Source organism: Nelumbo nucifera, chromosome 1 (genome assembly GCF_055504915.1).
Source record: "Nelumbo nucifera cultivar China Antique chromosome 1, China Antique-T2T, whole genome shotgun sequence".
Classification (NCBI taxonomy): domain Eukaryota; kingdom Viridiplantae; phylum Streptophyta; class Magnoliopsida; order Proteales; family Nelumbonaceae; genus Nelumbo; species Nelumbo nucifera.
Genome location: NC_142649.1, coordinates 26,525,252 through 26,541,313, shown reverse-complemented (window position 1 = coordinate 26,541,313; position 16,062 = coordinate 26,525,252). Strand labels below are relative to the sequence as shown.

Here is a 16,062-nt window from a genome sequence, read left to right as displayed (position 1 = left end):
GTGTTTAAAATGACCCAAAATTTTAAAATTAAAAAAATAATTATTTTTAAAGTATATATGTATAATAAATGCATATAAATATTAAATATTAAATTTATTAATTATAAATTTTATATAATTATATACAATATCTATATGTATACATAATTATACTACATATATATAATAATAATATTTTTTATTAGACGTGGATTTTAATTAGACTGGTGGGATTAAATCCACATCCAATTTGATTATTAATCAGATGCAAGTTCTAACATCCAAATCTATGATAATTAGATTCGAAGTTTAACCAAGTATCAAACTTGTTGAAGTCCAATGGTTGCCTTAGCGAATAGGGCCTAATAAGCAACCCCTAAGCTCAACTTGGAAGTTATATGCATAAATAGTATATATTATTATATAATATTTTAGATGGAAAATTTTATATTAATATATATATGTATATTTATATATAAAGAATGCTATATTTTTTTATAATAAGTTAAAATTAAATAAAAAATTAATTTGTAAAAAAACATAGTTTTATAATTAAACAGATAAGCCTATTCATGTCCTATGCCTAAACAAATACTGTTATGCTTGAGGTGTGGGTTGGGCTAGGCTAGGAAACCTTAAAAACTATTAATATACTATCAAAATCTAGTCCGAGATCTTTTTTTTTTTTTTTTGGTTCATTGGGCTACATAGTGGGGTAGCCCATCCCCTATAGCTCCTTCAACTTTAATATTATCTAAAATAGTTAAAAAAACCCCAAAAATAATGCATGCATGGGTCACACTCTATTTGGTTCAATCCTATTGCTTTTAGGGGTGCAACTTGGGTAGGTTGGGTCATGATGAGGATCAACCTAAACCTACCCACAGTCTTAAACCTCAAGTTGGGGCTTATATTAATTAAATTGTGACTAAAAAAGTTAATTTAGAGATTAATTTAATTATGACTATAGGCTATAGCCTAATTTTATATATTTATTAATATTTAAGTAATATTTACAAAAAATTGTTAGATTTTATCATTAATAAAATAAAATAGAACACTAACATATAAGATGGAAAAATAATTATTTTATTAAGTAATTAATAATACTTTATTATTTTTATTTAAAACTATTAATACAATTAATTCAAATTACTAAATTATTTTCATAATAAATTATTAAAAAATAATAATTATAAAAAACAAATTATTGAAACAATAATTAATTATTTTAAACAACATTGAATTCCTTCCTCCCTTATAATTCGGTTAGATCCCGTGCATCGCACGGATCCCCCTAATTCTTATTGTCTGAGAAAAAAACGCCTTGTTTTCCCATCCTAGCGCTGCTGTGCTGCTCGGCTCCTCCCTCCAGAGACAGACAGAGAGAGAGAGATTTTTCTTTGCCATCTGCAACCTTATCTTAAACGAGAGGGATCTGTCCTGCATATTTCTCATGCATTTTATTTTCTTCAATCTCTCTTTCTAGGGTTTCGATTGGACTAGATTCTTATTTTTTTAAGAGTTAGGGTTTAAACTGTAACCATGAAATTGTCCCTAAAGATCTCCATGTGCAGATCTTTCAGGTTGCTTTCAAGAGGTATTCTATTTAGGATTTCTTCTGGGTTATCTCATTATTTTTTCCTTTTACAAGATTTTTTTTTTTGATTCCTTGTTTGTGGATGTTACAGGGGAATCGCTGTAGTCAAAGCTTGGTCGTGTGTGTTTTCTTTTCGCCAGATAGAATTTTTTAGCAAAAGATTTGCAGTGAGGATTGGACACTTGTTTTATGTTAATTTAAGAGAACGAGATGGCAAGGACGTTGTCGCGTTCGCCGTCGTACAGGAGACGGCATTCTCCATCTCCTGTTGGACACAGACATAGCCGTAGAAGCAGAAGAGATCGAAGCCGTTCTCCATATTCGTATTCTCATAGCAGGTGATACTACTACCAACACGGAAAACCCTTATCACAATCCATTGCTTTAATATTTGTGATTTTAGAACAAGGATCATCAATTCGGATGAAATATCTGTCATTCGGAAATCAAATAGATTTCGGTTGAGTTATTTTGTACGTATTTGATCCTTTTCTTTTGTTTTTTCTGTACTTCATCCTTTTTATCTGAAACCTATTTGATTGTGCTCAGAAGTTTCTTTCATGCTCGGATCGGTGTATGCATGTTTTAAAGGTGGAGCCTCGAATGATGATTCGATGTCTTGAATTCGACCAATGATTCAGTGTTTTAAACTTTCTTAATATCTGCAGTAAGCTTATATTCATGATTTTGAATGGGAGAGGGGGTCTTATGATTTATCACAAATGGGTGGAATAACTCATAAGATGCGAACATGTTTGAATTGATACAGCATATTGTGGCGCAACTGCTTGTGCTTGTCACCTGGCCTGTCAGATCCATAAATATAGGATTAATCAAGCCATTGTTTGTACGTAATTGAAAAATGCTCTATGGTGTTTTTAGCACAAGGCACTTTCATATGAAGTTAAGCTCAAAAATAATATCATGAAGCTTGGAGGTGCCAATCTTGACAAACAGGGTTTTGTGTTTATTGATGGTGGATTGCCACTCTAATATCTATACCTATGGTGAAGAGTCGATAAAAAACGAGGAATCCCTTAAATATTTTTAATTTCCTTTGGTAATTCAAATGCTCATACTCTGTTAGGATACTGAATGTGCACATCTCATACTGCAGAATATATTGACCTTTACCTAAACCTCATGTCATTTTTCAGGCATGAATGTGAAAATGAAATCACCATCAGACTTAGGTTGATGTGTCTTTCCCAAGGCCACTGTCCAATACATAATCTTTACTCCACAGTTCTCAAGTGGGCACGTATGATATATTAATTGTATATTTTTGTCCATTGGTGTTGTCACACTTTTGACACCAGCCATCCAGAGGGACTTCACTTCCAGTGAGCACTACTGCGTACAAGCTTAAGCTTGACGCTCTCATGCTTCTGTTCATGTCCTCCCAATATTGTCCTCCACATGATGATTCTATAAACAACATTTAACTATTAAGTAGTTGTTTATAATGAGGCATCCAAGTTCAAGGACAATTCTGTTCATACAAATCTGAGAAGCACTGAATAAAATATTTTGGGGCATAACATCTAACACTTTTTAGAGCGAGATAGAAAACACATATTCGTTGTAAAAATAATTAAATAAATATAGTTTCTTCCCTGCATTGGGAAGTAAGCAGGTGATGGGTGCCGATGGGTGTCCTTTGCTGGCTTGATTGGGACATACAAGACTTCATGTCATAAAAGATGGAGCGCACAAAGATTATTCATAACAGTATGTGAGGTAACTGCTGATGTTATGTTGTAACTTACTATGGATGGTGGGAATGACTTGTTAGTAGTTTCTATTGTGTTACTTGAATTTTTTTCAAGTGTTCTTTTACTAACTTTTACTTCATTCACCAGGAGAAAAAGTCATTCTATTTCCCCACGACGACGCAAAAGTCGTTCACCAACTACAAGGCGCCGGAAAAGCCGCTCTCCAACTCCAAGACGACACAAGAGACAAAGAAGTAGGAGTACTACAGTCTCTCCTATAAACAGGTCTCGCAGTCCAAGTCTTGGTTCAACAGAGCGCAAAAATGCCATTGAGAAATTGAAAAAAGAAGAAGAAGAAGAAGAAAAGAAAAGGTATATCGACCATTTTTTATGTTTGTTTGGACTTATTTTTTGGTCCGTGTTATTTGGAAATTTTTTTGGTCTTCCTTAAAGTTGGTTGGGGCATTAGTCTAGTTTGTTAGTCCATGTTTTCTGCATTCTTGAAGTATTTCAGATGTGTTTCTATGAAATAGAACGTAAAGATGATTGTAATGGCTTGCTTTATAGAGATTCTTATTACTCCAAGCACTTCTACAATAGGAAGAACTGATGTTTACATTGATATCATTTTTGTTATTTATGGGCTTCTGATATACAGTGTCCACATGGTTTAATTGGTTGCTTAAGGTTTTAGACTTTAGAGGCTATCAGGAAATGACTGAGCTTATATAGAGAACTGCACCCTTGTTGCCATAATCCATATTGAATTAAAGGGTAAAATAATTCTTTGATAATTTACATGATTAAAAGGTTTAATTAATATGATATTAAGTAGTACCCCAGCAGTCTAAAACATAGAATTGGAAGGAACAATAAGACAGCAGTGGGCTGAGGATACTCCTTAAGAAAGAATGCTAAGCTATATGGGTTTTATACAGGGACACTATGGAAAAAACTCAGATGTAGGTATCAGATCTTCTTAGGCCTAGTGTGCCTGCTGTCAGTACTAAAGGTTCAGCAGTGCCTATAACATGTGATCCCTTGAGAATCCATTTAGTATCCTCTAATTCTAAATATAAACCATCAATTAATTAACATACACATGCATAGACTATTTAGGAATGCCCTTCCTGGTCATTGTTTTTGCATCTGTCTCACCAATTTCTTACTATCATTACAGTGGTGGAAATATGAGGTTATCGGTGTTGTTACATCAATCAGGAGAGATAAAAAATAAGACACAATCACAAATGAAAAGACTAAGGGTGTGTTTGGTTTGTGGGAATAGGGGTCTGGAATTGGAATCGGAGTGGGCCATTCTGATTCCAACTGTTTGGTTGGTCGGAATTGGAATCCCATTCCCATTCCTGGTGGAATGGCATTCCCCCATATGAGGGAATGGCCATTTCCTCCCCCTCCCTTGGGAATGAAATCCCATTCCAGCTGATTCCAATTCCCATTCAGATTCCTGTCCGAACCAAACAGGCTATGGGAATATACCACTCCAGTTCTGACTGTGAACTAAATGGACCCTAAGAATCTGTATAGTATAGATGAGATTTTCCCAAGATGGATAAAATATTCTGGCTGTCACATCTCCAGTTCAGACTGTTAGCGATGAAGATCACTTCATCAAGGTGGGCTGCTTGCCATTGAGAATATAAAGAGCTGGAGAGTGGCAAGTCCAATATCCAAGGAAAAGCTTGTTTAGTAATTGGGCAGTGCAAAATCTAGCTGTGAGCATGAAAATAACATTTATGATAGGAAACTGAATCATGGTTTTCTAAAGCATGCAAGCCTGTAGTTGGTAGAAACAAATTTTAACTATTACATATCAGTGAACTCTTCAAAATTTCAAATTATTGGCCATTTGGCATAATGGATAGATATCCTTCACCAAGGGATATTATTATACAATTAGAATCAAGAATAAGGAGGTTCTTCACCTTTAAGCATTTTTTATCCAGGATTTTGAGTAAATGAGGCATAAATGGTGGATCAGGTGTTTCTTTAGTTTGTTGGTTTTTTTTTTTCTATTGTTTTTTTTAGTTTGTTGGGTGCAAATCTTTAGGTGTGAAGCATGAATGGCATAAAGTGTGAAGTGAGTGCACGCCTCATATAAGGTGCACACCTTTTTCATGTATCAGGTGTTTCTTTTGTATGAAAAATGCCAAAGATTAGGTGGTACCTAGTCTACCCCTACCAAGATTCTAGATAGCTGGAACCAACATTGGGTAATGGCTTTTTTTATAAGTGTTGCATGCATTTCATGAACACATTATTTTGCTCAAAGAAAAACATGAAAAATCTGAAAAAAGAATCCTTTATGGTTTGTCTCTTATGCCAAGTTGCACTCGGTGTAAGTTAACTTTAAGTTGGTCAATTAAAACATGAAATAGTCTATTAAAGCCCAAATTGAAGTAATGTACCATAGTATATTATTGGTATGGCATGCTAATGAGACTTGAATCCTACTACCTGAATGAAAGTGATTTAAGAAGTGTGCCCAGGTGCATGCGCAGCACTTTCAAAAGGCGCCCTGCGCACGTTTTCAAAATTTTGTGCATTTTGCTCTTTTTTTAAGGCTTGTGGCTGGGAGCCCCTGGACCCCCAACCAAGCCCCTTGAGGCAAGCCCAAATAAAATACCCTTTTAAAAGACAATTAAAATTATAAAATCATTTTTTTGGTAGGAGTTAAGAATCTAAGAACCCTAACATGGACTTGTTTGGGCTTGCCTCAAGGAGCTTGGTACAAAAAGGCTCGTAGAATCAGGAATGCAAATGTTTTAAGTTTATATTTTAATTAATTTTATGTTTATTATTTTTGTATTTTTGTATTTTTTTATATTTTTGTGCCTTGCTTCAAAAAGGTGCACAACTTACCTTGCACCTCAGGCACAAAATGCCCCTTGCACTTTTTTCCACCTTGCACTTTTAAAACACTGCTACTTGGGGTATATGAGTTACCTGACATCTTAGGGGGTATTCAATATATAATTTTGCTGGTGCGACAGTTTTTATTTTGGAAATCAAAAATAACCCTTGGTTTTACACATCTGATCTTAGGATAATTTTGTAGCCCAATGAAAGGGATAAAAGGGTTTCTCCAAAGGCTTTCAGAGTTCTGTCGTTGAAAGAGATGTCAGATTGTGATAATCTCCTAGATTTGAGAGAAATCTGGAGGCAGTTAGAACTTAGAAGCCTTGTCATCTGGTTTCTGGTGAGGGAGTGGTTATCTGGTCATCAGTTCAAACCACACATATCACTCACCCAGATGGGTTATCCCATCCAACTTGAGTGCTGACATTTTCTTATTTATTTTTTATACCATCAGGACATTGAATTTATACTTATCCACGTTTTCTTCTTAATGGAACAATTACTTATCATACATAAAAGCGATTTCTATGTTTCTTTATTTTCTAGAAAACTATAGATTATTGTTTATGTAGCTATGCTATTCATCTTGTTTTTGTTTTAAAATTGAAAGTAGTTACTAATAGATACCTATAGTTTTAGATTGTCATGGACACAATGACTTTGTCAAGGACAAGATTGGGAACTAACTAATTTATTGGAGTTTTCTATAGGCTGGGGAACTTGTTAGTCTTCCCGGATGGTTCATGAACATCAATGACACAGATAATGGAATCTTTGGTGATATTTATCAAAAGTATTACTAGTTGACTTTAGTTCTTATTGCCTCATCCAGCAATTTGAGAAAAGACCCTCATTCCATTTGACTGTTAGGATGCCAAATTCAGATAGATGTTCTCTCTGACTATACCAGATCTGTATTGTGCCTGTCATATATGGTTGTGCAAATAACCAGTTCATATGGGTTCTGAGATTAGCTTAACTCAATAGTTGATGGTCTTGTACAAAATGATGTGCCTTCCCGTTTTAGATTAACCTCTGCATTCATGATGTATGTGTCTGTACCATGGTTTATGTTTTTACCCTTAGCACGTTAACATAAACCTTTCTGAACTTAATATCATTTTTTTCACCTTACCCTCATACCCTGTCTCTGTCATACCAGTAACCAGGGAACTCTAGTTTCCCCTGAAATAGTTTCATATCACAAACTAGAGTAGTTAATTTTTCATCTTTTCTCACTTTCTTCCTTTTCTTCAGTTTTTCCTTTTTCTTTTTTCCTTTTGTGTGTGTGTCGGGAGGGGAATGGGAGGTATTAGAAATATTTTCTGGATAATGAAATGAATCTTGGATGATATTTTTAGTGCAAAAGTGGGCCTGGTGTCTGGGCTTCCTCATTCAGGATAAATCCTGTAGGCACTGTTGATCCATCCTAATCTCTTGGTCTATGATCTTAATGCCAGTTTTCATTTAGAACATTTCTGGATTGGTATCAGCAGTTGGATTTGTTTGACCCCATTGGTAGACTCTTGCCAAAGTGGTTATTGATGTGAATTGATCAGGAAGCCTTTCATTTCTGGTGCTATGCTGGGATTTGTTTTTTGCCATGAATGAGATGCTTTTAAGTATCTTTCATGGTGAAGTTATCTAAATCTCCACTTTCAACTAGGTAGTGGATATTTCTTCCCATTAACTGTCTGCTTAAAGATGGTTAACCATTGGCTGTTGTCGTTGATTGCTTGTGTCCCCAACTATTGATGGTTGAAGAATTCTTTGTATTGGAATAAACATTTGCTTGTGTCAGAAGTATACTTTCTTGCCAAGATTGAAAATTTTTTCCATGATAGGTTTTAAGCCTTTCAACAGATTACTTGACATTCTTCTCCACAGGCTTTTTTCTGAAGGAAGCTACTGCTATAGTTCAACTTGTTGTATTTGATGATCCAATTGCTGCCTCGTTTATCTACTGTTCACCAGTTTGAGAACTCATATGTTTTGATCAGGAATCTTTTAGAGAGGTATGCCTTATAAGCATAAGCTTGTATAGTGTCATGGTGAACGCGGAGATTAGTTGGTCATTCATCATAGTGAAAGAAAAAAACATGAAGCTTGCCATGCCACTTGCTGATTCAGTTCTACTCTCTGGCATCAAAAAGACGTATTTTGGAATTAAAAATGCTGAGTTCTTTATCTGGATCAAAGGTTGTTATCCTCTTTAACTTTCCCATGTTCTATCAGGCGTCAACGTGAGGCAGAGTTGAAACTATTAGAAGAAGAAACTGCAAGGAGAGTTGAGGAAGCAATTCGGAAAAAAGTTGAAGAGAGCTTGAACTCTGAGGAGATAAAACTGGAAATACAGAGGCGACTTGAGGAAGGTCGGAAGAAACTTCTTGATGAGGTTGCAGCTCAACTTGAAAAGGAAAAGGAAGCTGCTCTTATTGAAGCAAGACAAAAAGAGGTAAGCTTATTTGATGATGTAGGTGTTTAATTTTTTTAATTCCTTCAATTTATTTTCTTTTTTTTTTGGGGGGGGGGGTGTCCTTATCTTGAAGGACGATCTTTCACATTGTTTTTCAAAACAAAAGCAACTGCCTCATCAGCAAAAACATGGTTTCCTGTTCCATCGAATAAAAGTTAAATACTCATTTTTCATTACCTTGAAAACTTAATCATGATGTTCTAATTTTTTTGCTTGGATATTTTCTACGTGTCTTATGTTTTAAATTTGGTTCTATGTACCTCATAGGAACAAGCTCGAAAAGAGAGGGAAGAGCTGGATAGGATGCTTGAGGAGAATCGGAGAAAGGTGGAAGAGGCTCAGAGAAGAGAAGCTTTAGAGCAGCAGCGGAAGGAGGAGGAACGGTATAGAGAGTTGGAACAGCTCCAAAGACAAAAAGAAGAGGCTATGCGAAGGAAGAAAATGGAAGAGGAGCAAGAGCGGGCAAATCAGATGAAGCTATTAGGTAAGAATAAATCGCGGCCAAAGCTGTCATTTGCAATCGGTTTGAAATAATTGTTTGCAAAGCTTGAAGGTTGCTCCACCTGATGAAGATTAGCCATGCAATTAGATTTACCATGTACTTAGAAGACGATACTGGCTTTGAACTACATGCCGCTGCTGTTCAATTCATACAACTGTCATTTATTGAATGAGAACAATCACGAAAAGTCGTTAGTTTTATGAACTAAAAATTTGTTGTTTTTTCCCTTGTTTCATCATTGGCCTCTGTATTGCTGATTGGTTGTCTTTGTTTGTTAATCGTTGGTACTTTTGTTTTTGGATCTAGAACTGTTAATATCTGGGTCAGTTGACAAGGGATCTCGCAGGTTTGCAGTGGAGACTCGGGGGGGGGTTTATGGGGTTAGGTGACAGGCTACCCTCTAATGTGTGGTGGCCCCATTTTCCTAGCTGAAACAGAGGGAAGGCAATTTCTAGCTGCTGATTGGTTACCACTTCTATTACACCAGTTGTGCCTTTGACCAATCACCCTCTGTGAATCTTGATAAATACCATAAGTACCACATCATCGGTTACTACTGTGATAATGGTTCAGTGGTTACAAGTTCTTTGGTATCATGTTTTAATGGTACATAGTTGAACCCTTTTTGTATACGTGAAAAGCTTTCACCCATCGTAGACCCACGTGAATTTGAATCAAAACCAGTGGATTGGTTGCCAATTGGATGAGACCGCTTGGTTGATTGTTTATCAATTTTACGGGGCCATACTCTTCGAACTAAATTTCACTCCACCTCAGAATTCTTATTTGAACTCCAGACTTGCAACAATTCCGAGCTGGCACCTATAACACTCATACGTGCTTGTGAATTGGTATCAATTCCGAGCTGGCATCTAGTGGAACTAGGAATTCTGGGGGTGGATTGAACGGTAAAAACCCTATTTTATTTAGCCCTTTTTTTTTCTAGTTGGGGGCTAATCAGAGGTTTGAAGAAGCACTTTTGGGCATTGCTTTTTAATACATACTAGTTGGGGGCCATGATATGGGCTTTGGTAAATGAAATGGATGGAGCCTTCTCTTTTTTTTTTTTTTTTTTGGGGGGGGGGATTAATTGATGGAGCCTTTATCCATGGGTTTTTCATGCTTAAACAGAAAACAAACTTATTTCAAGAGGAGTCTCTAATTGATAACTTATAGCCTTCTAAAACTTTAGCACCGCTTAGAAATTCGACACTAGTAACCTTTATACATGTTTTAGTCACCACTATTAGAAAATGAACTCTAACTAAGTTGTGTTCGGTACCATTGCCACTTCTACTTGCAATATTTTAGGTTGGTCAATACACATTTTTGAGAAATGGTCTTGTCACATTACATCATATAACTACTTAAGCATTGAAGAAATATATATATATTCTCCTAAAATTTGTATGACCAACCGAAAACAATGCAAGTAAAAGTGGCAATGATACCAAACACAACCCTAGTGATCCATCTAGTTAAACCATTGAACCTTTTGGCCTGGTCAATGGGTCACATGTTAGACATCAAATCCCTTCTGTATTTTTTGTATTTTTAGCAATTTTTATCATTAATAACAAAGTTCTCATTTATATTATTTTTATATTTAATATTTAATATGATAAATATATAATATTATAGATGTACAATTTTTTATGTATGTAATTATATGAATTTTATAATTAATAAATTTTATATTTTATATTATATATGTATAAGTTAAAAACTAATTAACTCATTAGGATTGTCAAAACAAAATTTTCATGAATTCTAGCAAACACTTGTTTTTAAGAAAAAAAATGAAATTAGTTCAACATTAATTGCAACCAAGGTTCAAAGTATTGATATTCTTTTTTTTTATGAGAAACAGTAACTTTCATTAAAAATAATGGATAAAGATTACAAACTGCCACCATCCAAGGGCTAGATGAAGAACCCTTTGACAAAAACTATCTCATTTTTTTTTGTTGATCTTTTTTCTCAATTAAACCTCATTCCAATCTCTCTTGTTAAGCTTGAAATTACTCTTAGCTGTTGTCTGAAAATCCTTGTTCCCCAAGCTTCTAGTTTGCAGCCAGCCTATTACCAGTTTGGAGTCTCTCTCCATTTCTAATTGTTGCATTTCCTTGGAGTCAATCCAAAACTTCTGCAGTTTAATCATATAAACAGCCCCCTCATCTCTGAAAACACCCCCTATACGTCTGAATTCAGTTTCACTCCAGAGCAAGGTGGCGGGGTCCAACTTTCCTGTACGAAGTATTGATACTCATACTCTTGTATACAAAGACCTCCGTGGGTTATTCTAAACAGTCATGTTTAATCATATAAACCTGCCAACACGCATCTTTCATTACCACTACAATCTCCAACTTCATTCACCCGCCACAGGAGCAACGTTTTGAATAGCTGATGATTGGTGGCTGTGATAAATGAATTACCTTGAACACTAACAAGGGAGGGTTTATGTAGGTAGATAGATTATAACTCATGGTAGAAACTAGAAACCATGACAAAATGAACTTATAATAAAGTTCTGAGAAAAGAAGAAAATTAGTATCTAAACCAAATCAACCAAATTAGTGGCAATTTTCCACCCTAGATCTTAAGAACGTCAACAAAATTTGATATTTTTGATATTTCATTCTACAATGCTGAATTGAAACACTATTTATACTTGAATCACAAACACCATTGTTTATATGATGTGATGGTGTTTATACTTGAATCACAAACACCATTGATTATATTTTTGTTAGATAAAGAATAAAATATAATCAAACATAAACAGCCCCTAAGGCTAAGTTTGGAAGCAGTACAAATGCAAATATGTACAGCGTAAATACATACAAAATATAAGGTTTTGCACTCTACAAATTTGCATTTGTACTCCTTTCACACTCAGCCTAAATCTCAACCATGTGTTTCTTTCTGTTGAACGGTTATATTTTATTTCTAAGCAGGTTTGGTCGTGTGCATTTTTTTTTTATTTCTAAAACGGTGTTGGCTATACAAGAAATTAATAATTTAAAAATATATAAAAAAATGTGGTAAAATACATAAAATTATAGAACAATTTTGGGCACCTATAATATTATATATTTAACCATATTAAATATAAATAAGTGTTATAAACAAAAAAATATATTTTTATTAATGATATAAATGAAATACAAATTTCAAAACTTATCCAAAAACAAAACCATTTTCATATCTAGGTGGTGGGTCAACAGTCCAATCTTCTGGGTCAAATGGTTCAAAGCATAATGTCATAATTAAGTAATAAATATTTAGAAAAAGAAAGAAATATAAAAAATACAGAAATTTTATAGAAAACATTTGGACACATATCTAATGTTATATATTTATTATATTCAACAAAAAGACATGTGAAATAAAAAATACTTTTATTAATTATGGAAATGAAATACAAAATGTAAAACCAACCCAAAAGAAAAACATTTTTTCCATGTAGGTGGCGGGTTAGTGGTTCAACTATTAAGGTAAAATTGGTTAACCCCTGATGCTATAATTAAATAATCAAATTCTAGGAAATTTAGAAATTTGTAGAAATTTTTGGGGACATCTCACATTTTATATAATTGTTATACTAAAATATAAGTATATATAATAAATAAGATTCTTTTTATTAATGATGGAAAGGGAATACCAAAATTAGGAAAAAAAAAGAGAATTGATGTTTAACCCATGACCCCATTAACATGGCCAAATATATGGTTCAAATGTTTAATTGGATAGGTTACCATGTTTTTATCCAAGTCAAAGTTTTTTCTTTTTTTCTTTTTTTTTTTTTTTGTTGGCAAGCAATTTGGTGGTAAATGTGTCTATAAATTTGGTCAAATGATAGATCAACTGGTCTTGAACCACATGATAAAAGACCAATGTTCTAATGATCACTTGGAATTGCATTTTCCTTCCAATCAATAATCAACTTGTGATGTCACGAGTTAAATAATTAAAAATATAGAAAAAATTTGTAAAATTCATAAAAAATTGAGTACGTCTTTAAAACACTATATATTCTTCATGTTAAACAAAAATATGTTTGAAAAATAGAAATATTGTTAGTAAAACCGGAAATGGATAAAAATATAAAAAAGAAAAAAAAATTAATATCTTACCTATAACCTATTGACTTGGTCAAATGGGTCAATGGTATAATGAGTAAGGTCATCTAGCTGTTGACCAAGTTGATTTCTTTTCCTGGTGCAACGAAGTGGTTTATGTTGAAACATACTCAAAAATTTGTCTCGGTGACAAGTCAATCAATTTAATTATTTGATTCAACTGTAAGACAACATTGATATAACGTACAAGTAAGAAGATTTGAAGCCAAGCCTTTAGGTTGAAAGGTAACAAGTCCACCGGTATGCCATGCTTCAAATAGATGTCCTTATTACATTGGTTTTGATAAAAAATGTCGAAATTTTATTACTGTTATTGTTACTATTTGATGAAATTTCCATGAGCAACACATTCCAAGTCAAATGCAATAAAGTTATTTATGGCCAACATAAACATGAAGGACAATTGTATACTAATAAATGATGGTTTCTTAAATAAAATTTATTTTAGTAAGATGGTATAATGCAAATTTTATAATTGACTTGGAAAAACTTGTTTTTCATCTAGGTGGTGTGTGATAGTTCAATCATCCAAGTTAAATGGGTCAATCCATGATGTCATAGTTAAATAATTAAATTTAAAAAAAATAAAAAAAAATTGCAGAAAAGTTTTACACATCTCTAATATTATATGATCATCATATTAAAAAAATAAGTATTATATAATGAAAATGGAATACAAAATTTAAAATTGACTTATAAATAAAAAATACTTTTTCTATTTAGATGGAAGGTCAACCCAACCATTTTGGTCAACCCATTTTTTCATATTTAATAATAAAAATTTTAAAATAGATAAAAATACAGAAAATATGAAAAAATATAAAAAAAAAATGTACGACTATGATATCTGAAAGACTTAAGACTGAAAAACTTATAACCAATCAACCAACTGATATCATAGAAGTGGTAACCAATCAGGTGATTATTTATCAATCACGGTATCACCAGCCCTTCTAGTAGCATAATTTTTTTAAACAAATAATTTTTAATATTGGGTGGGGAGGTACATGCAGCATAGTGATGAATATTAGAGAATAAATTATATTGTGGATTTGTAGTAACCAGGTGGTTTTTGTGCAACTGATGAGTTTTCTAATTAATAGCATGGGTATTATAAAACCACCAATTTATCAACAATTAATATTTAGATCTTGTTTAATTTTTATTTAATAAAAAACTCATATATTAGAAATAATTAATAACTGGTAGTACATAATATTACACATTCCTAGAGTCACCAAAAATAAATTTCAAATATGAAATTGCTTAAATAAATTTTGCAATCCATTGGCGTCATTGTTGACTAGAACCAAATTGTCCGGAGCTTAAGCCATGATGACTCACTCCTAACCAGACTACCACCCAAACTAGTTTATGTGTTGGTTTATAAAACATGCATTTATTCATCAATCGAACCGAATTTTGCCACTTGTTATTTGTGAGCTAAATGGACACGATGGCTTGAGCATAAGACTCATAACTGACTATTAGACATTTAATGCCACTTTGAACACAATACCCACATTTCCACAACTTGAGGAGGAGTAAAACTGTTTTCAGTTATAGCTTCAAATTTCCAATTCTATAAATGGGGGAGCTACATTGCAATCTTCTATACCTAGTGAAAAGCTAAAATCTTCCAATTCTATAACCATGTGGCATAGATATGTAATATCTGGGTTATTGGTATTGGCCTCAATTTTCCAAACAGAAGCCATTGCAAGGTCCAATTCTCATCACCAATCACCAAGCACAAGCAGTCCTTGACACAGATGGTAACCAACTCCAAGCTGGAAGAGAATATTACATCGTTTCAGCCATTCGAGGAGACGGTAACCAATTCTCATCACCAAAAACTCCTACGACATGAACTTGGGTAGCCAGCCCTGTTACTTTCACTCCAGCATCTAATTCCTCTGAAGAGATATGGTTATTTGGGAAGAATTGGGTAGAGTTCAGTACATGAAAGAGATGTCATCACAAGAAAACAGGATCGAGGAGCAAGTCGATTTGAATATTGGGTTCTCAGGATTAAAGAGAGTCTGGCAAGTGGAGGAGGCCAATAGCGACAAATCATCGTCATCGTCATCGTCATCTTCTAGCCAGACAACAAGGTCTGTGACCCTCAAAGGCCAACCAGGTCATACAGGAGCCTCCACAGTGAGGAACTGGTTTACGATAGAAAGGATTAGCAAGTCAAACCCCGAGTACCGAACCACCTACTGCTAGTCCTAGCAGTTGATTCTTCCTCTCTTTTTCTCCTCCATATTTTAGATTATTTTATTTCCAAATTTGATATGACTGATTGCTTCTCTCCCTCCCAGCCACATCATAACTTCATACAATTCATATTAATAAATGACAAGAATTGATGTTGCCAAAATGCCCAGCCTCGGGTGCCTTGGCCCTCTGCTAAGACCCTACCACCTCTCTCTATGATCTATGAGAGAGGCATATGCTTCACTCATTACCTTGAGCCTCTGGTGAAATTGGTGAGGTGTACACTTCATACAATATAAATTGTATTATTACTGTTTTTGACATTTGAAATATCTCTTTCCCCTTTTGTCCTTATGAGTTCAAAAAGCTTCATCAACGCCTCAATCTAAAACAATGGCAAGAGTCTGCGTTGCAATTAAGTCTTCTTTTTGCTCTAGCGTCGTCAGCCTCCTTTGCAATGGAGCATTTTTATGTCGATGGTCCATTCACCTTCTCTCCATTTTCTTATCCTTCGTCAGTTTCAACTCCTCGAGCTTCTAGGTGAA

General features: G+C 34.1%; 2 protein-coding genes across 3 annotated transcripts; both read left to right on the top strand.

The window, feature by feature from the left end:
* Window positions 1–1,274: 1,274 nt before the first annotated feature.
* LOC104609643 (uncharacterized) lies at window positions 1,275–9,387 on the top strand. Of its 2 annotated transcripts, XM_088896248.1 has the most exons (6): window positions 1,275–1,579; window positions 1,671–1,917; window positions 3,442–3,666; window positions 8,175–8,189; window positions 8,410–8,629; window positions 8,918–9,387. In XM_088896248.1, the coding sequence occupies exons 2-6, from the start codon at window positions 1,790–1,792 to the stop codon at window positions 9,182–9,184; spliced, it is 855 nt and encodes a 284-aa protein (XP_088752374.1). In that variant the 5' UTR covers window positions 1,275–1,579; window positions 1,671–1,789; the 3' UTR covers window positions 9,185–9,387. The 2 variants fall into 2 exon arrangements, with proteins under 2 accessions (XP_088752374.1, XP_010274311.1); XM_010276009.3 differs by lacking the exon at window positions 8,175–8,189 and having other exon boundaries at window positions 1,277–1,579.
* A 4,750-nt stretch (window positions 9,388–14,137) lies between these two features.
* Window positions 14,138–15,634, top strand: LOC148803025 (uncharacterized). Its single transcript, XM_088889120.1, has 3 exons — window positions 14,138–14,215; window positions 15,009–15,129; window positions 15,222–15,634. Exons 1-3 carry the CDS (start codon window positions 14,138–14,140, stop codon window positions 15,524–15,526), a joined length of 504 nt encoding a protein of 167 aa, XP_088745246.1. The 3' UTR covers window positions 15,527–15,634.
* Window positions 15,635–16,062: the final 428 nt, after the last annotated feature.